General features: G+C 38.6%; 2 protein-coding genes across 3 annotated transcripts in view; both read left to right on the top strand.

Annotated features, from left to right (window-relative positions):
• Window positions 1-216: 216 nt before the first annotated feature.
• CCDC82 (coiled-coil domain containing 82) lies at window positions 217-20,731 on the top strand. 2 transcript variants are annotated; one of them, XM_063329746.1, is made up of 8 exons: window positions 223-541; window positions 733-1,285; window positions 1,937-2,168; window positions 3,339-3,431; window positions 5,494-5,618; window positions 6,452-6,622; window positions 12,992-13,177; window positions 13,730-20,731. In XM_063329746.1, the coding sequence occupies exons 1-8, from the start codon at window positions 456-458 to the stop codon at window positions 13,793-13,795; spliced, it is 1,512 nt and encodes a 503-aa protein (XP_063185816.1). In that variant the 5' UTR covers window positions 223-455; the 3' UTR covers window positions 13,796-20,731. The 2 variants fall into 2 exon arrangements, with proteins under 2 accessions (XP_063185826.1, XP_063185816.1); XM_063329756.1 differs by lacking the exons at window positions 12,992-13,177; window positions 13,730-20,731 and adding an exon at window positions 7,256-8,781 and having other exon boundaries at window positions 217-541.
• Window positions 20,552-21,064, top strand: part of MAML2 (mastermind like transcriptional coactivator 2) — a 222,566-nt gene continuing 222,053 nt past the window's right edge. Inside the window, exon 1 of the mRNA XM_063329733.1 lies at window positions 20,552-20,680. The gene's annotated coding sequence lies outside the window, so the exon portion shown is untranslated. The remainder of the gene's footprint in view (window positions 20,681-21,064) is intronic.

Raw genomic sequence — 21,064 nt, 5'->3', positions numbered from 1 at the left:
ACAGGGGCGGCGGCCAATCGCGGCGCGCGGGGCGCCGCAGGGGGGCGGTCGTCTCCCCTCAGCGGCTGCGGCGGCGGGCGGCGGGAACGTTAACGGTAACGGTCGCAGTAAGGCTGCCGCGCGCTGCTGAGGGGCGGGGGGAGGTGGAGGGGTCTGTCTGTGCCATGGCCGCAGGGCGGACAGGTGGGATGAGCTCTGCTGGCCCGGGAGGCTCCTCTCAGGGCGCTCGGCCGCCTGGGGTCCGTCTGCAGGGCGGGCAGGCGGGGGTAGGCCCGGCAGCCTCGGTGGGGTGGTCCCTCCCCCGCTGAGGGCAGCGGCGGTGGGTGCCGGGCCGCTCCTCAAGGAGGCCTGCTGCTGCTGCTGCTCATCCTGAAGGAGCGATGTGCGCTGCTCCTCAGGAGCAGCGAGGCTCGCTGCCTCAGCTGTAGGCTCCCAGTGTTGGAGGGGGTGATGGGATGTGTAGCTGCACTTCAGAGCTGATTTTTCCTGTTCTTTCATGCCGAGTGTGGGCAGTTCTGTTTTTCTACAGTTTTCGAGTAAGGTATATTCGCTTCAGAAGTTATTGTGCATGCTTAGTTTTGTTTGGTGCTGATTTCTGCGTGTGTCTCTTAATAATTGTTAAGTCATAAGCATATGTGATAAAATATGCATGCCCTTGTATTATTTTTTTTTAATGGCATAATATAGTAAGTGCTTTGTTTTACTGGTTTATATTTTGATGCATTGTCACAGCCTTACAATGGAGATAAAAGCAGTTGTCAGAAGATATGAAACAAGAAATAAGACAGCAGGAACAGAACTGTCATCCAAATCTCGAGTTGATTGGAGACGCACTAAAAGGGAGCTCATAGTACTTGACAGCGATGACGAATCCTCCTGTACCTCTGAGGAGGGAGACCCTACTGCATCAGAAGATGAAGTAGAGGAAGAAGATGAAACTGTTGAGAACAGCCTTTCAGATCAGGTAGAGAAAAGCCACGATGGGGAAGGAACAGAAGATGGTGAGGAAGAGTGCATCATGCCTGGAAAGCGTAAAAGGTTGAACACTTCTGTCTTGTATGACAGTGATGATGAAAGTGAGGACAGTGATATAGTTGTTAGAAAAGTTTTTGCTAAGCGCCACTGTATAATGGATGAAGATGAGAGTTCCGAAGAACAGCAGCCTGATAAAACCTGCCCTACAGGAAGTGTTTCTACTAATAGGAAACAGAAGGTGTTTGCAAAATTGAAAGAACTTGCAAAACAAAGAGCAACTCGGAGATCCTGCAGCAGTGAAAATTGTGAGGTCTGGATTTTATCTTTGAAATTCAGTTGCAGAAAATACTGAATATAGGGAAAGGTGAAGACTAATACATATAAATCAGGGGGATTTTTTTTGTTGGATTTATTCATGACAATAGTTCTGTCGCATTTTAGCTGTTGTCACATTACCTAGATAACAATATTGACTGCTGAAAACCTTTATCTTGAGTTTAATATTAATCACTGAGAACTTCAGAATTTCCTTTCATTTGCCCTTTCTGGCATTCTGATGACTAAGCAGCTTAGAATGCAGGTATCTATCTTCTCTATGTAGTCAGAAAGGAAAAACTTCTTCATCATTCCTTTTTTTCTGTAAAGAAGAAATGCATGAGAGGACTCTCAAATTATTTTTATCAAGAAGCAAAATACCTGCTGAAGCTACTTAGAGATCTCACGTTAGCTTAATTCCTACAAATAGACTGAAGAGTGGTACTCTCTTCAGAGATGGCTGATTTAAAGTTGAAAGTAATTGTCATCTAGTACAGAACTACAATTTTTAAAAACATATTATTTCTTGTTAATTGAACAAGGGGTGTTATTAGAAGGTCAAAAATCGTATCCAGTATATGTAGTATGTCATCAGTACAAATACTGAAAATGCTTCTGTTTTAAATACTTCTTTAAATTTAATTAGGATTCTAATGGTGAATCAGACACAGAAGAGGAACCACTCTGTCACTTCCCCGTCACACCAACAGAAGTTAGTGAAACTGACAGTGACAGCATGAAAGATTTTATAGTAGAGGAAGATGACGATGATGACGAAGACGAAGACAACACAGAGCACATAAAGAGTAAAAACCAGTCACAACAGAAGAAACTAAATATATCAAATAGCGAGTTGCTGGCATACTACATCCCAAACTGTAAGATCGAAATTAGTGATGATTCTATATGTATAACTTGCTTGTAGTGCTGTAATAAATATTAATGGATTGTAAGTACAAATACTCCATAATAGGATATGATAGTTTAAAAGCATATTCCTAAATGGCTTCAAATTATTGTGGAAGTATGTGATTTACACAGTGAGCTTTTACAGTCTTTCAGTATCTTACTAAAGGGAGCGTATAATTTGAGGGGAAGGAAGGGAAACCCCATTGCACAGATTTTTTTAAGTTGTTCTGATTTAGGATGAACTTTGCTACCTGTGGTGCAGTTGTTCCTCTGGAGACCTAACAGCATCATGCTCCATCTTGTGATAAATGCTAAGAGCAGCTATGTTAAATCTGGCCAAGTTCTGTTCTGGAGAGTGATGTAAAATTCTTGCTGTGAGTTTGGGGGGTTTTGGGTCTTGGGATTTTATTTTTTTTTAATGTATTTTTATTCCATGGCAGTGGGACTTGGGAGCACAGGTCTGTAGAAAATTCCAAATTCGTTGGTCAATTTTGGCCAAACTGCACAGAGTGAAAAAACGTGCCAAGTTGATCTTTTATGAAAATTGGTATCTGGATGGAGCAGAGAGATTTAAAACAGAACTTTATGCTGGTTATCTTCTTATGTATTTTGTTGTTCAGACGCAGGTATGTATTAACTGGACAGTCAGTGCTAGTGTAGATGGTCAAAGCATTTGTGGTATTTTTTCCCCAGTAAAGACCTGAGCAGAATTTGAAAGAAAGTTAGAAAAAAGAAAAACAACAAAAAAAACCCCACATAAGGCTGGCTTGCTCTGGTTTGCATTATTTCCTGTTATTCATGGAAAAAGTATTATTTTCTTCTTTTAGTGTTTGTAGCTCTTACTGTGGTATGGGATTTTCTCGATGAAAGGACGTGTGACTTTAGGATGCTAAAATTCATTAAGATCATTGGCATGAGAAGCAATACTTAAAGGCAAGGTCTCAAGGGTGTGTTTCAATGTTGTACATTGAACTTATTTTTAAATGCATATTTAAATTACTTTAAAATTCGAAATTTACAATAATGGGGAAAAAAAAGAATTCTTCTTAAAGGACTTTTAACATTGCTTACATCTTTTTTTTTTCTCTCCTTTTTTTTTTTTTTTTTGGTAAATTCTGGTTATATTGCTTTCTTCCCAGTATCTCGCTGTGATCATTATGTACACTTCAAAAGAATAGTAAAGGCTTTCCTCATAAATGCAATTGATGACACTTTTCTGAGCTCATTATATGGTAAGTAAATTGCATTAAATAATACCATAGTGCATTCAAAGTTATACAAAGATGTTTAATCTAGGGAAAGATGTGTCTCCTGATTTAGAGTATAGGATTGTGAGTCCTGAGATCTGTTCTTAGTTTTGCTGCTCTGTAACTTTGGGAGGAAAAAAAATCTAACTGAAAAGGATAGAGTAATTTTGGAAGAATATGTAGACTTCGTTCTTTTAAGCCTAGAAGGCATTCTGAGATGTAGGGAAGTGTTTCTGTGTCACTTATCAGTAGTAACAGTTCCAGCATGAAAGCGAAATTAATTTCAAAGTAGATTTCTCAATGAAAACATTACAAGGTCAGCTTATTTGTCAAAATGTCATGTGCTCCATATCTTTTTTGTAGGAATTTGATAGATAATAAACAATTTTAGTTATGGAGATTATATCTGATTATTTTTTTTCCTTTTTTTCTTTTAACATTTGTGCTTTCACATAAAACAAATACATTTCAGCTGCAGTCAGTACTTCTCGTCTTGTTCTTGCTGAGGAAATGATTTTGGCGTTTGTCCTAGTTGGGCTGAATGACAACCTCACGTGTCATTTCAGAAGCACTGTAAAGACAGGGTTAGTGAGAGGACTGTCAGTGTCAGGTTGTGGAAGGAGTCGGCAAAGTGCCAAAAAGAGGAAGTTTTGGAGTTGTCAGGAGCTCAGAGGGAATGGAGAAAGTGAAGTACACCACAGAGTTTGGAATGAAGGCTTTGTATTCTTGGAGCTAAAAATGTCTTTCATCTAGCACTGCTAGTTCTTTCAGGTGTTGGTTTTGATTTGTTTTACCAAGTGAAAACAAGCTTATGAAAAGTAATAAGTAAACTTTGCCAGATTTATGTTGTAATAGCTTCCTTCTATTTCAAATTATATGTGCTTTACAAAACTAACAACTTACTGCCAAGGTGCTGGAAGTAGATCAGCTATAAGGATGCGTTGGCGGTTGTATTCTAACTTTCTGAAGAACATTATTTAGTATGAACATAGCCTAGCATTACAAAGATATATTTTTATAACACGGAATGGATTTTTCTGAGTTAACGGAAGTGAATCTGTTAATTAGTTTGAATCAAGAGCAGCTATTTTAATATTAGAGTTCAGACTTGCTTTTGATTGTGAGAGATTTTATATGGTCTGGCACAGCCTCTTCAAGCCTTTGGTATAGCTGACTTACTGAAAGTGTGCATGTGTGTAAAGTGTATATAGAAAAACAATTGTAATTATGGTGGCTATAATGTCAATTATCTCTTTTTATATAGAAAGCTAGCTAGCCAGTGGTCCTTCTCGGTTCTGTTTCTTTGATAACAGCATTGCTAAAAGACTAGGGAAGCTAGCTGAATTAATTTGTGTGTCTGTAAATGCTGAAGCTTGGGACAATATGAATTGGCCTGCACCTATGAAAGTCCTGTTTAATTCCTGGAGTCCAGTGCATATTTGGGAGACAGTTGTGTGATAGTGGTAGTTTTACTCCTCTTCATACTTATTTGTTTCTTTTGCTTGAGTAAGTGTTTGGAAGTACTTACACTGCCTAACTCAAGGCATCTGACTGTGCTGCTGAAGTTTAAAGGTCAGTTTCTGTGTGTTTTTTATAAATGAAGACGAGAGTTGCCAAAATTTCTGCTGTGAAGCAGCTCAGCAGTTTGTTTTCATGGATTGCAACCTCCTTCCTTACACATTATGAACAACTTAGATAAACTAGACAAAAAGCAAGACTTTTTTTTTATCTTCCTTTTCCATTCTTTTAAATGGCATCGAGTGAATGGGTCTCCATTTGGGATGACAGCTTTTCACTTTAATCTTGACTGTAGAGTTTATTCATGTGCCTCTTGTGATACAGACTTTTAAAATAATTAAATGTATAAGTTTATCAAAGATGCATGGATCACTTTTATGGATAATGGTGGCAAGTGTATTCAGTAATAATTTATTAAAATAATTATAGTTCTTAGTATGCAGAAGCGTAATGTCCTCGAGAATTTTATTTGAAGAAACTTGTGCAAAATAGGTTGGCTAGCAAATTAGTAATGACTCTCACTGAATAGATGGAACAAGAAAAAAGAAGTATGCGAAAGATATGTTGCTCTCACTTCATTATTTGGATGACCGCTTCATTCAGCCTCGTCTTGAGAACTTAATCTCTAGAAGTCGCTGGAAAGATCGATACAAGGTACGTAGCTTCTATTTTAAATAGTGTAGTGGGCTCCAAATCATATTATTACTGATAGATTTTTATTTTTTATAGTGTAATTCTCAGCAAAGGTACAATAATCAATATAATTATGTATATTTTTTTAATAGAAACTCAGTGTTCTTCCCTGTGTTTAACTTGTTTTGATACTTATAAATATCAGAAGTATTTTATGTGTTTATAACCAGATAAACATTCAGGTAACAGAACAGAATCTGTTCTCCCTTACCTGAATGCTTCTCCTGCTAACTTCAGCAGATGACTTTTTGAAGATTTTTTTTGTCTCTTGCTAAATGTTATAACAAAATTTCTTCCTCCTGCCACAAAAAGGTAAACCAGTGTATTCATAATGAACCTTCTCCTTCAAAAAAATGAAGTCAATATACAGTAACCTAGTCATTGTATGCAAGTTACTAGAATAGTATTAGTGTGATAAGCCTGGTCATCTCATAATCACTGTAATAACGTAGCATGACCAGTGGAGAGATAAAGCGTATTTATTTGAAGCAGACCAACTGATACAGTTGCACTCCCAAAAAATAGAGATGAGAGGAAAAATAAGTGCCAAGATGCAGGAGCCATTCTTTAGGTCTGAAGCTGAAAGAAAGAATTAATGAACAAGAACTGCGTGAAGTGTTGGAAAATGATTGAGAAGATATGTGTTTGCAGCTGAATGGTGAAAGACTTCAGAATTTAATCTCTTTTGTTTCTCTTGTACTAATTTTGTGTGAGTACAGAGTACTCGGGAGCCTATTTGAGGCATCTTTCAGTTTACAGAGATTCTTTAATGTTATTTGAAATCTCTTTTTCAGGAGCGTGTGGATTGCTACCCAGATGTTCGCATAGTCTTGAAAAATCCAGAAAATATATCTTGTCAGGCCTGTGAAATGAATCGGTATTGTAAATTTCATGTGCTGCTCTCTGGAAAGCTTTATAATAGTAGAACTTTGGAAGCAGATGACTTCATGCCAGATGACAAGCAGGTAACTTCAAACAAGCACCCTATATAATTTTTTTTAAGCTTTGCTTAGTGTTACAAAAAATCATACAAAGAATAGAAATCCAGGCAACACATCTAATGTCTTTAATGTTAAGAGGCAAGAGTTAAGCTATTGTACTTCCCTGTCTAAACCCTATTAATTTTTAAAATACGAGGAACATTTTGCAGTTTGGAGGAGTATGGTTTTGGATTTAGGTGGGAATTATGAAGGATGTTCCAACGAAACTTAAAAAGGATAAATAGAGGCATTCCCCTCTGGTCTCCCCCCCATCCATTCTTATATGTTGGGAAAAAGGTAATTAAAAATATCCTCAAATAAACCTAACTTTTACCAAGAAAATAAATCTGAGGGTTTTCTATGACCTTTGGTTTTGCCTGCATCACAATGATCGGTGTGCTGTTTCCTCCCGACTTTTGCCACTTAATATTAGTACCTGATGCAGCACATGTTCTTGCACTGCAGTAAGTGCTAGCAAGTGTACCTAACTATGAGCTGGACTTCATGATATAAAAGATAAAAGGCTCTAAGACATATGATAGGATTTATTGATAACTCTTGCCCTTAAGTCAAAACTGACACTTGCATTAATTTTTCCTCTGCTTCAAATCTCTACAGTCTGAGTCTCATCCAGGGCAAGAAGGAAACTCTAGGTACATGGCATCCTACACATCCTACTCAGCATGCTTGTCCTTTGTGGTGCGTGGGGAGGCTGTGTGCCAAAGAGGCTGACAGCACACGTGAAAATTCACATACTAATCAAAGTTCTAACAGGAGCACTCAATCAGTTATTTCTAAAGTAGCTTTTTGTTTTGTCAGAGAGCATTTAATACAAGATTGGAAATCCTAAAGTGGATGGATATCTTAAAGGAAAAGCAGTGGTAAAAACAATTACATGACTGAGTGATGTTCTGAACATGCCTGGCATTCCTGGTTTTCACCAAGTAGCTGAGAAATACTATGACTTTTTTTCTTGAATAGATCCTATCTCTGTATGCCAGGAGTCTGAGGCTTTAAATCAAGAATGACATTTGCCTGAGACTTACATATATTCTAAATATCAGAACGTCTTCTCACTGAAATTAGATCACATGAAAGCCCTTTACCTTTGTGTGTGCCTGTTATGCCCTCAAGACTTTCCCAGCAGGAATCTTGCCTTGATTATCTTTCAGAAACATTGTAAAAGTGAGATTCTGTATAATGGACAACCATCTCAGTTGAATGATTGTGTTTTTTATTTTGTTGCAAGTAAGGTTTTTTCTGCATTGGGTCACTAGGTTTGCTAATTCTGTGCCTACTATGCCTCTAGCATTTGGAGCATCTATGTGCACTCCAACAGTTCTTTTTTGCTGTAGGTCAGAACATTGAAACAGTGCCGCTGTCATTCTAATAGTCCAAGTGCAGGCTAGTCAGAATTTACTGCTTCATTCTTCAGATTTCTTCATATCTGCTGTTTCCCATGTAGCTATTCACCCAGGACAAAGTATCTTGACATATCAGTTGCAATGTCACTTGAAATTGCTGATCTCCTTTTGAGAAGGCTTGTTCCTAGCTACTTAAATAGATTTTATTAGAGCCTTTTTCTCATTACTGCATTATCAGAACTACTTGTCCAAACTAGAAAGTGCTTCCATTTAGGTAGTCTTGCATCTTTTTCTCACTGGTTGTCTCTACCAGGAAATTTTTTGGTTAAATTATATTTTTGGAATGATACACATCTTTCATGTTGTTACATGATACTGCACTAGGCAGTCATTTTAGATGACTTGACCAGTCAATTTTGTTATATTTCACCGCTGAGACTTTGAAGAGATTGAATCTTAAGAACCTGGGTGTTCCTAATATTTAGGGATCTTCCCTTCAGATTTACAGCTACCAGTAATTGTTATGATTAGGTATGCATATGACCTTCCTTAAGTAATGCAATTCATGACCTCTTAGGATAAGCTCAAAGCACATGGTTTGTCAAGAATAAAATATTGCTACAATTGTGTACTAAGCTGATATCCAAGTTCTGCCTTTCTTCCCTTTCAGGAGGTGTAGAAGGTATATTGCTTTTCTTTTTGGGTGTAAAATAATTTTTGAATACAGCTAAAGTTCCTCCAGTATTTGCTGAAAAGAAAAAAGTGTCAGAACAAGTTGTATTTACAATATATTTTGAAATGTGGTATAATAGGATTTTTTATATAAAAATAAAGTAAAGCGCTCATCAAACTGGAAGTACACCTTACTGAAGCTCAAGCCTATATTGTTTGGATCTTTGCAAATATTCTATCTTAGAGATTTGAGGGGTGTCAGTGATTATCATTATGTCATTATATTGGGCTCTGTGTGTAATGCAGAATCTAGGAATATCTGTGCCATGGTTTTTCTTAAATAGCTTACAGACCTTTCTGAACAGCAGTTGTTAATACTCTGTTTTGGTAAGTTCATGCGTGCATGATAATCAAGAGAGCTAGGCTTTTACAGTAAGGCTTTTCCCCTTGTTTATTGCAGGAAAACAGTAAGTCCTTGGCAATCATACTAGCACTGATACTGCAGTCCATTGTGCGGTCATTATTCTTCCTTACGTACAGGTCTGTAAATGTAGATCACTAATTTAAAAATTTTCAGGTTTTCACAGGAAGTGTGTGCCTTACCTAACCAGAAATTGTAAGTGAACTAGCACAAGTATTTAATCTTTACTCAACTTCCAACTTTGGAAATAACAGTAGCAATTCCCTCACTGCTATCCAAATGTTGTCCTACATGAAACATTGGCTATTTTTCACTTTGGAAAAAACTTGAAGTATCCTACTGAATATTGAACTAGCTTACTGGTTCATTTTTGTCCTCTTCAGCTTAACAGTAGAAAATGAGAGCTTTTTTTATGCTGCGTACCCCAGCATGTGGTGAGATGCTTGCCATGTGCATGCTCAATGTAGCTCAGAGGCCATAGAACAGACCCAGGAGAGAGAGTTATTGAGCACTTTTCAGTAATTTTTGATAGTGCCTTTGTAATGCAACATTCGTGTTCTTATGGTAACCTGTAATTTAGACTGCTAAAGGTGCTGTTCTTAAGTAGTCTTTGAAGTTCGGCTGGCAATGCATTGATCAACTTGTTCTGCCAATTGAGAAAAAAGAAGAAAAAAAGAAAAAACGGCACACAGAGCTACATACAGCTGGCACTTCAAGAACTTAATTGACTGAAAGAGAAAGCAGTTTAGCACTGGCAGATCAAATTGAATGGAAACATGTAGTTGGACTATTTTCTAAAGTTTTATTTGAAAATACCCTAGAAAAGTGGATGTGGAGAGAACAAAAACAGACCTCCAACCCTCTTCTGCATAAAACTTTCCTTTTCTCTCATCTCTGAAGTATTCTGCTTTGCCAGTAGAAAGAGAAGAGAAACAGCTGTTCCAGTTTTGCTTAGGCTTGCAGTGATTGTTCTGTGTGTAGCTGCCAATTCTCATTCCTCCATGGTCAGGGAAAATTAAATAGTTTTTAGGTATGAGTGTCCCCCACACTTCTTTGCTTCTGTGTCACCTGGATTATAAACTGTTTTCTGCTCTCGGTGTTCTACTTCCGTTTATAATCATGCTTAGAGGACATGGATTCAGTCACTACATGTTGTGCTATTGTCAGGCTACGCTCCTGCATTCCGTACAAAGTGATTTAACACAACTTTGGCTGACACAACCAGCTTGAGTAGATAAGTTAGGCATTAGGACGGAGTCACTGAGAACTGTGAGGGGAAAAAATTAGAATGAATACAGTACTGAGATTCTTTCCAAAGCTATATTCTGAAATAGCATTGTATTTTAAGACAATATTTCTTGCTTTAAAAACACAATACATAATTACATTATGCGATATTTAGCTACTTGCCCTCTGGCATTTCTCCAGTGCAGAAATACTTTACACCTCGCACATAAATAAAGTATGAAATTCACTGCCACAAGATACTTTGGAAGCGAAAAGTGTAAGTGAGCCCAAAAGGGATTACACAGGTTCTTGGGGAAACTTCCTCCACGCTATGGAACGTGACAGTTGGGATGATACAGGCTGTCTTAACTGTTGACTGCTAGAAGCTGTATGGTACTGTTATGATCATGCCGGTGTTCATCCTGCATTTTATACTAACTTTCTAAATATATCCTGCTAGCTGTTGTCGCAAGGGGAGAACTGGGCTATCAGTTTTACATCACATAATGTTCTAGGTACTGCGTCTCATTGCATGGGATATGTGAAAAGTTAGGAAATGCTCTATGAAACACTGCATTTCAGTTCTTGATTGTTTTCAGTATTTGAAATGGTACTTCCGGAAATTTGAATAAATCAAGGTTACCCATTGGTTGGTGGGTCTTGCACTTCAGAAGCACCTATAGCACAAACGCTTTATCTCAATCTGGTTAAAATTTCAGCTACTAACCATCTACTGTAGGTTGAATAAAAAGTTATTTCAAGTGAGTGTGTCTCTTCAGTGATATTACACCTGCTTATATGAGTCGAGCTGCTGGTTAATATATTTAAGAAAGTATAGTAATCTATTTAAGAAAATATATAAATTATACATATAAATATAATTTTAGTTTATATAATCTTTATAAATAGAAATATGCTTTTCTGTTCCTGTCTTTGTCAGTGGATGCTGCTAGTGCTAGGTTGTACAAGTAGGTCAGGTGTTTTGGGGAACTGCTCACAGGTGCAAACATTTGGTCATGCGTTTGGAAAAGCTTCCTGAAAATGCGGGTTCTAAGCATTGATTAAAACTTAACCTTCTCATAATTTAAAAGATTATTCAGGTTATTTCCAATGACGGCAATAAAGAGTATCACTGTTGTGGCTCAGAAGGGATAATTTGCAATATATAACATGGTTGGATTTTTGATATATATGCATGTAATCTGAAGTAGCAATACAATCACAGCTTGCATTACTGATGCAGAGAACTTTGACCTTTAGCCATTTACCTGCTTGTTACTTACAGAGGTGTGAGAAGACATCAGTCCAAAACAGTGCTGCCCTGTAAGGATAAGTTGATGGGGCTTTGTTTTGGTTTGTTTTTCTTTTTAGTAAAATTAAATCAGTTTCTCCTGTATGTATCAGGAGCTGAAGTTTGTTGTATTCAAAGCAACATGTATTAATTATGTTGTTTTTAAGTGTAGAAAACCTGACCTCCAAGAACCAGCCAGATACGGATTTCTTACCAGACAGGCTTTGTCTCCGTAGGTTGGAGTAGTAATTGGTGCACCTGTGGGTCATCTACAGGGGATAGATTCCTCTTCTCATTTGCCATTGTATGTACCTGAACTACTTCTCTTGTAGAAATGGAACAAAACTTACTCTTGTGAAATGCAGGTTGTCCTTAAATGCAGATGAACTTTGACTCCTTCTCCTTCCCCACACCTCCAATTTCACATACTCTTAGTGAAGATTTAGGATTGCCAATATATTACTCAGTATTTTCAGGTAAACACCTTCATGGCTTAACATCTTTGTATAAAATCTGAGTTCAAGAGATGTGCAAATACTTGCCTGTATTTAATGTTAGTGCTGATAGATGAGATAATGGATCTACTCTAATCCATACTCTCATTATGTATTTATGTGCATATTTACCATTTGTTTATCTATAAATACTGCTTTAAATGAAACTTAAATAAGACAGTTCTGTCTTTTCTGCATGGAAATTGTAAAACTGGTAACATGGAAAAAGTGAAACTGGTAACAACTGGGAGATGCAGAGGCTTTGATTTCTACAGCATTACGACCTTGCTATACCTCGCAGGCAGCTGCAGATTAACATTTGCATTGTATAAAACCTCGGTTTTCAGATTTTACTTTTATTAAATCCAATTTGTCTATATATTTATTAAATATATGTTTCTAGGCATATGTCTATTTGTACTTATATGTATTTCTTGAAGAAATATTGAATATCATTCAGTCTACAAAATGCTAGAACTGGTATTTCATGTCCCTGTGAAGTACTACATATTAAGCAAAAATAATCAAATAATTTCTCTTCCTCTGCTTTCACGATATGATGGTTGTCCAAAATGTTAGTGATATTGTAACAAAGTTCCACCAGGAGATAAGAAAGACCCTACCAATTATAAACATTATTGTGTTTGCAAGAAAACAGTACTGATAAACTGCCATTGCATAGACTTACTGGCTGCCTGCTTGCTCAAAAATTGTTTTGCTGTGGCTGTAAAAACTATGTGGGTTTGCGCTGATTTTACGCATGTGGCGTCATCCTGTTTATTTCGTTATTCAAAAAAATCTTCCTAGACTGGCTGATAAAATCTTACTAGACTGACTTAGCCATTCTTTCTATCAGAGAGAATGATTTGTTCACTTCTGGCCTAGGTTTTGAAGGTTGGCGTGGTGTGTGCAGATCGTACAAGAGTTTATCATAATTTGAAGCACTTCAAGTACAAATTGTACGTGGATTGCAGCTCTGTTACTGAGTTGGATGGTGTTGAGGATGAACCAGTCAAAGACACTGTCGAACGGCTTTTCAGCCAGTTGGAAGACAATGGGTGGATTCAGAAGGTATGACTGAGTTATCTGATGTATCCTTTCCAAGTAGATAAAAGTAAGTTGAGATAATATATCTGATTTAATTGATCCATTCTGAATTACTGGGCTTCTTTGATATAACTCGGCTTAACCATTTATCCACTTCTGCTGACCCAGTCTCTCAAGCAGTGGTGCGCTGCTGCATTCACATAGGGTTTGTGTCAGCTTTTGACGTGAAGCTTTTTGACAGCTGCGTGATGTCTGGGCTGTGGTGGGCTGGCTCCTGTTTCATTTGAAAACAGCAACACAACAAACTCAAGCTGTAACTTAGATTGGAAACACATACGTGAGGCACAGCAAGAATATTTTGCGCTTCTGTTTACGCTGAAGTACTTTGACTTATTCAGAAACACTTTATGAAATATTTTAAGGCAACTTGTAGTAGAGTTGCATTTAGCAAGCTTTCAGATATCGCTGCTTCTGACTTGTTATTGGCATGCTTGTTAATGTATTGGAAAAGAAGAAACAATCTTTATGTAATTCAGTTATTAAACATAGATAATATAGGTTTTATTTTATTTGCAGAGATACAATGATCTGGAAGACTACATGAATGATGCAGACAGTTTCCAAGAAGAGAAAATGGATTAAGGGGCCATACAGCTCTTTGAAAGATGAAGTAAAAATTTGAATGGCCTGCTCTATCTGCATGCACTTTATCTCTGCTTGGTCTTCAGGATTCTTTTTAGGCTGTGTTATGCTTAAATCCATATGCCTTTAAGCTACTGTTGCAGAATGTGCTCTATCTTTTTTTTCTCATCTGTGTCAATAATAACCCAAAGTTTTACCAAATCAGTCCTTCCAGTCTTGCTGCATAGGTCGCTTTAAGTTTCCTTCTTAAAAGGAAAATTCTTAAAAATATCATCTGAATACCTGTTTACTTGTGAAATAAAAATTCCACCTACTTATATTGAGCTGCATTGTAGGGAAGGTAGGAGATGCTTAAACCTTTTGAAGTAGGTATATTTGGAAAGGTAGGGCTATGTTATACAAGAACGTATGACTTGTATCTTACCTTCCTTGTTATATGCAAGCAAGTCCAACCATTTGGAATGATAGTTACGATAAACAGGACCCAAATGCAAAGATCTAATTCCCCTCTGAGGAATCAGTGTAGACTGTTGCAAGGCAACAGAGGAAGTATTCTGCAGTCCTGACTACGTTTGCGGCACAATAGTCATTCGTCTCTTCAGAGAGTAGGCGATGAGTCACATTATAGGCGTCATACAGACTGACTCTGTCTTAGCCATCTAAATGAACACTTGGGCCCACAGCGCTGTCTCTGATAAGCAGCTGAGGCAATTTACTGAGATCTTAAACATCAAATTACGTTGTGCAAACATAATCGCAGCAACTTGCAGTAGCTAAAGAATTAAGAAAATGGATTAATGCGGCCATGCAAGATAAGCAAGAATTCTTCCAATGCAATTTAACAGGAAGTAGGAGTTACTCAGAATCGTGATGCGTGGCTTACTTGAATTGCATGAAGCTCAAATCAGAGTTCTTTGGGGCCAGGGGAGTAGATTTTTGAGGAATTAAGAAGGGATAAGTACTGTATTGTCCATTCTGAAAAATTGGCCATGATCCGGCAATGTGCACTCGCAGCCCAGACAGCCAACCATATCCTGAGCTGCATCAAAAGAAACGTGGCCAGCAGGTCGAGGGAGGTGACTGCCCCTCTGCTCTGCTCTGGGGAGACCCCACCTGGAGTACTGCGTCCAGCCCTGGGGCCCCGAGTACAGGAAAGACATGGACCTGTTGGAGCGGGTCCAGAGAATGGCCACAGAAATGATCAGAGGGCTGGAGCACCTCTCCTATGAGGACAGCTGAGAGAGTTGGGATTTTTCTGCCTGGAGAAGAGAAGGCTCTGGGGAGACGTCATTGTGGCCTTCCAGTACTTAAAGGGGGCTTATAAGAAAGAAGGAGAGGGACTTTTTACCAAGACCTGTAGTGACAGGACAAGGGGTAACAGTTTTAAACTGAAAGAGTGTAGATTTAGATGGACGTGAGGAAGATTTTTTTTACTGTGAGGGTGGTGAGACACTGGAACAGGTTGCTCAGGGAAGTTGTGGATGCTCCATCCCTGGAAGTGTTCAAGGCCAGGTTGGATGGGGCTTTGAGCAGCCTGGTCTAGTGGAAGATGTCTCTGGCCAGGATGATCTTTAAAGGTCTTTTCCAACCCAACTTTGTGCTGTATATAAAATTAATTAGATGTAGCCTAAGGTAAGATGCAGGGATCAGGGTTTTGAATCAGGAACTGTTCCTATATCCTGCTGTATGAACATATTAGTCTTTTGCGGCTGAGCAACTCGGTAAAAAGGGAAGGTATTGTTAACACTCTAGATTCTTTTAAGAAGTTGTTCTCTCAGAAGCAAAACTAATGAAACCTCATTTCTCATGGGTTTGTCCATAAGAACTCCCCCCTGCATTCATTACGTCACTCTACAGGTAACAGATCTGCTGATCGGCTAGGTGACTGCTGCCAGGTGTATCACTTAATGGTGAATGTCTGTTGGATTTTTTCCATAGAAATTGTACCTTATATTTGTCATTCAGTACCTTTTTTCCAAAGTTCACTGTAAGAAATGAACTGCTTTTATATTTTAAAGGGTTGAAATTCAGCAATGGTTTATATGCTATTAGAGTGAGCTAACACCAGCAGTTCTTACTTGTACCACATAAAGATACAAGATTTACAAGCCAAGATGAAAAATCCCAGTAAACAGATTGATATTTACTCTCTGGTAAACTTGTGTTGAAGATACTATTTCCACACCTTAATTGTGAGTTAGATGTTGAGAGATATTAGTTGTTTAGCTTAAATAAGTAAGTTTTAATGACAATAAATTAATTAAGGTTATACTATGGTGTGATTTATGCTGTTTGCCTAGCTATACTTGCCATGAGTAGCTAGATTTGCTGAAGCCTTTAGGCCGCGATAGAATTAATTTTCGTAGTAATTTTCCTAGCAGCTGGACAGTGCTGTGTTTAGTCTTTCAGTATAAGAAAAATGTTGATAACACACTGATGTTTTGGTAATGTTTTCCCTAAGTCTGGGACTTCTCAGTTCCCCATGTTCTGCCAGCAAGCGCAGGTGCATGAGAAGCATAAACCAGAAGATATGGAGGCTCCAACCGTCAGCAGAGACTGCAAATCAACAGGAGCGGTCAGTGGCCTGCCTGGACACAGAGAGGGAATCCAAGAAGGTGTTAGAAGACCCCAGACCAAAAATCACCATTGGACTAAAAGATGCTTGAACAGTGTGTGAGAGGCAGGTGTAGAGATAGCAAGGTTTAAGGTCCCTCCCTTTTCGGAGGCACACAGCCCAGACTCACCTTGCTGCTGTATCTTTCAATTAAATTTATAAATTTTATAATTTTATAAAATCTGACACCTGAGGCTCTGCTGCAGGAAACCTAGGGTCGAGCCTGAGGAAGGAGGGAGTGTGCCCGAGTGTGTGTGTGTGTGAGGAGTGGAAAGCAGCACCCGTTGTCTCATTGGGGTCGCCTGCTGTTGAAGGGACCTTGGTCTGAGCAGTTAAAGACTCGGGTGGTGTGTGCGACTCCTTGGATGGTGTGTGAAAGCTCGGGCAGCGGCTTCTCCTTTAACATAGATATGTAAATATTCTGAGATTTGATACATAGTATACCTATCTCCGTGGTTACCAAAGCTGAAGGAACTCTCTTTTCTTTTTCCTTCATCCCTGTTCTGCTGGGAATATTGGTGGGAACACACCCATCAACTTAAAAGTACTCAGGAATCTATCTTAAATGCATCCCTTTTAGTAAAAGTAATGCCCCTCGATGCTCCACTTCTTTCTGTTAACCAAATCTCTGTACACTTTAGTTGGCTTCTCTAGAAGAATAAAATAACATCTATGGTTGGTGTAACTTTATTCTTACAAAGGAAAACGGTTCTGAAATAAAAGGGTTTTATACCACATAATGGAGTACGTCCTCTCAGAGCCTTCCTGACTGGTCTTCATTTCTGCTACCTTGCGAATTTTCTGAAAACTCAAAGAATGTACAATTTTATTTAAAAATTTTGCTATCAGAATGAATGGTCAATTTCTCATTTTGCCACATTTAAACCATCTGCTACCAAGTTAAAAAAATATTTTGGCTTGTTGATTACTGATAATATTTCAAGAAAACATATGTTTTGGCTGAAAATGAAAATTGGTGAATTGTTCCAGTGATTAATTTTACTCATTTTTTGATATCTACCACATCCCAGATCATGTTTCTCACCTCCTCTTTGCTCACCTAGAAAGTGTGAGCAATCTACTTCTTTCTTGTTCCTGCAGGGATTTTTTTCCAGATCTTCTATTTTTCTGTTTCGAACAGGGATACTAAGGTATTCTCTCAGAGTTTCTTGGAAGAAAGGGCCTTCATAGCTTTACTAATTTTGCCTGTGACATCACCAGTTGGGCTAAGAAAATGCCTAGAATTGACATCACTGATTTCTGTTTCAGCAGGGAACTGATGTTTGATCTGGCTTGGCAGGGGCTGACACAATGTTTGTGTGTGTGTGTAGTCTCTCTCATGCTTCGATATTCCCCGCAGAGATTGGAGGAAGTGATAATATTTCTGTGGCTGTTGTCTTACCTGAAGAGTTTCTGCAAGACAGAGGCTGTGAAGTATCATTGCATCATGTTTACATTTGTCTTCACCACAGGAAATTAAACAATTGTTCAGAAGAGCCGTATATGTAAAAATTTTAGATCAAATTTTCCACGGCAGGCTGTAAATGCTGGCAGTTGTACAGCGTGAAGTACAAAGAGGACTCGTACCCCCCGAGACTTTCTATATATAGAAATGCTCAGTAAGAATTTTTCTAGCAGAAAATCTTTGTGCAAATATTTAATGGTGGGAGAAGTCAGAAATCTGACCACTCTTTCATACCTCCTTTTCCACATTAGAGAATTTGAGTGGAGTTAAGGGGTGAGAGAATATGATGTTTGTCCTGATAGGAACAATTTTAATTGTCTTCAGTGTTAATTTTTGAAGTGGTATCTCTAATTAAGATAAAGTACCTGTCTTAATGGAACAATGAAGGGAGCTCAGTATGTGATTAGACTTGGAGCAGGTGATTAATGACCATCCTTGCAAATTACTTTAGTTCCTGTAATGTTTCGATAATCTGCTCTAGTGTAAGTTCTGTGACTGGAGCCTATGATAATGTTCACACAAGGTGTTTGTGCACAGGATCAGCCTTACTAATGTGATGTATTTCGGGGAAAGAAGCCCCTTTTTGTCTATATTCGATGCCCAGTTCTTGGAGGGAAGTACAAAAAGAAGTGATTTTTCTGCCCATGTCCCTCAGTTTTTGGATAGAACATAATTTGTGGATCAAATGGGATGTTAAACTTTGCTAGTAGTAGATAGCTGTTACTGTCATTTTTTTTCCAACAGTGAAAGCTTCTCCTGTTTCCTAAAAGGAGTTATTTCTAGCAGTTCAGCAGGCAATTACAGGCAATTCCCATGCTTTAACTCCTCTAGTTTACTTTTATTTGGATAAATAAAGACTTGTAGTTTTATCCTTCTTTAGGTCTGTCTGGATAAACAGAGTGGGCGTGTTAGATAAATACATGTAAATACAATACCACTCCAAGAGAAATATCCAGCACACACAAAATAGACTTTACAAAGCTGAATTTCTGATTCCGCTTTGAGAAATAAGAAATACCATTTTCTAATCTGAATTTAGCGGTGAGACAAAAGAACGTAAGAAAGTATGATCTACCAACCAAGGAATAATATGAGAAATACATGAAATGGTATCGCAAGAACCTGGTAATAACCATCTCAGTGGCTCCACTTCCCTGAATAGTTTATGTGAATTTTGATATTTTTCTGGGTAATAAGTGATGGTGTGGGGTTGTTTGGGTTTTTGGGGCGTTTTTCCTGTTGATTATTAAATAAGATGTAGACACGGTTTCTGTAGATTGCTCTGGGGATTATATTCTTAATTAAAAACCTGGTGTGTGTTCAAGATGCCTTATGTTACAGGTTACACAGAGCAGTAACTGCATGCACCTTATACACAAAATTTAAAGACAAGAAAACTAACTCAGGTGCAGTGGACTGCGCTCCGAAAGTTAAACAGTTTACCAGGTGAGCTGCATGGTACGTGAGCCTGCCTAATTGTGACTACCGCAGGAAATAACGTCTAGATGTGGCACTTCAGGGCATGCTCTAGTGGCAGAGATTGTAGGTTGTTTGGTTGGACTCGATGATCTCAAAGGTCCTTTCCAACCATGAAGATTCTATGATTCTATGAAATACATGTATTTAGAACTGCCGTCATTCAAAATGGCTAAGAACCCGCACCAAAAAGCAAATAATGGAAACGGCTGAAAATTCAAAACTCAGTTTGCAAAAATCCTCCCCAGGATTGATATGGAGCATGTGCCGTTCCAGTGGAGTGAATATAACTTTGAAGTCATGTGATACATGTTTTCTAAACACAGATGAACAAGGTATGTGCCTAGATTTAAGCCAGTTCTCAAGTTTTTAAGTGACATAAGTTCAGCACGGTCTTTTTGTTCCATTTTTTGGAAGTTATTAGCACAATTGGACATCTATGGTGAGAATTCCTGGCTGCAAACCCAGCACAAATGTTTTGCAGATCTGGAAGGGGCTGCTGAACTCAGAGTTCTCAGGCAGAATTTCTGTGTGAATTCTCAGTGAATTCACACAGGAAAAAAAATGGCCAGGCATGACAGCTTATGTGAGATTGCAATATCATGTAAAATGTCACAAATTAATGTCGACAGAAGGAAAAAAAAAAGTAATTACTTATTCAGGACCTGGTATGCTTATGTTTTATCATGTGTGTGTTTATTAGAACGCCTATGACACCAATCGCAAGCGATTTTACCATGACGTTGAGAACCATTTGCTTTTAAAAAAGCTGACAACTAACCAATCTAGAAATGCTGGCGGTGTCCAGGGGCTGGTAACTTTCGACAGGGACTTCTGGAGAAAACTTGGAAAAGCTGCGGGATGGATTTCGGGTATTTTCCTTCTCTGAAACGCCAGGGGCAGCATTTGCTGTATATTGAGCAGCACAGCGCTGCAACCAGCTGTCTCTCGCTCTGAAAGGGATCTGTTAAACCACAAAACATATGAGATGCTGCTTGGCAAAAAAACCCCGTGAATCTTAAACGTCTTAGGTTAAAATTCAAAAATCTTTGTTTTGAAAGCTCGTTCTCTGAGTTCTACAAAATCTGGTAAGAGAGAGAGGAGTCCTGCAGCTACCCTGGTACCTTCCGGAGCAGCACCACTGATTTCGTATTCCCACAGCAACTTTGAAAACCCCAGCCAAGACTTGGTTTAAAACACCCCTGTTTATTCTCCGTGAGGTTCATGTGTTATTGTTACACGTGCATTCTCTGACTGACCCTCTTAAACACAGCAGGGACATCTGGGCTATAAAGAATGAATAAGAGCCCTAGCGAGGCCTGAAGAAAAGGTAACATTGTCCATTATTTTACAAACATTAAAATTTCATATTTTTTCCCAACTGTGCCAGCCCATTGTTCTCAAACGATGCATGCTACTGTTACGTATCAAATAATAACCCACTCTTCCTCAGTTGTTCAAGGTTAAACAAAAAAAAATCCCTTTTTCCTGTTAGCAATAATGCCTTCCTCTGAAGGCAGCACATCCACAAACGCAGCTTCCCCAGACCTTGTCCCCAGCGAAGAATCAGCTGGGGCAAACGTGGGTCTGAATGTGCTGGAGCCTCTGGCCAGCACTCACATAGCCAGATCCTGGCAACCCACAGGGATGTTTGCTGCAACATGAAGGAGACGGGGGTCAAGAAAGCGGGGGGCTTTCATATTTCCCATATGTC

Source organism: Chroicocephalus ridibundus, chromosome 1 (assembly GCF_963924245.1).
Source record: "Chroicocephalus ridibundus chromosome 1, bChrRid1.1, whole genome shotgun sequence".
Lineage (NCBI taxonomy): Eukaryota > Metazoa > Chordata > Aves > Charadriiformes > Laridae > Chroicocephalus > Chroicocephalus ridibundus.
The sequence above is the reverse complement of the archived record's forward strand: the minus strand, read 5'-3'. Positions and strand labels throughout refer to the sequence as shown.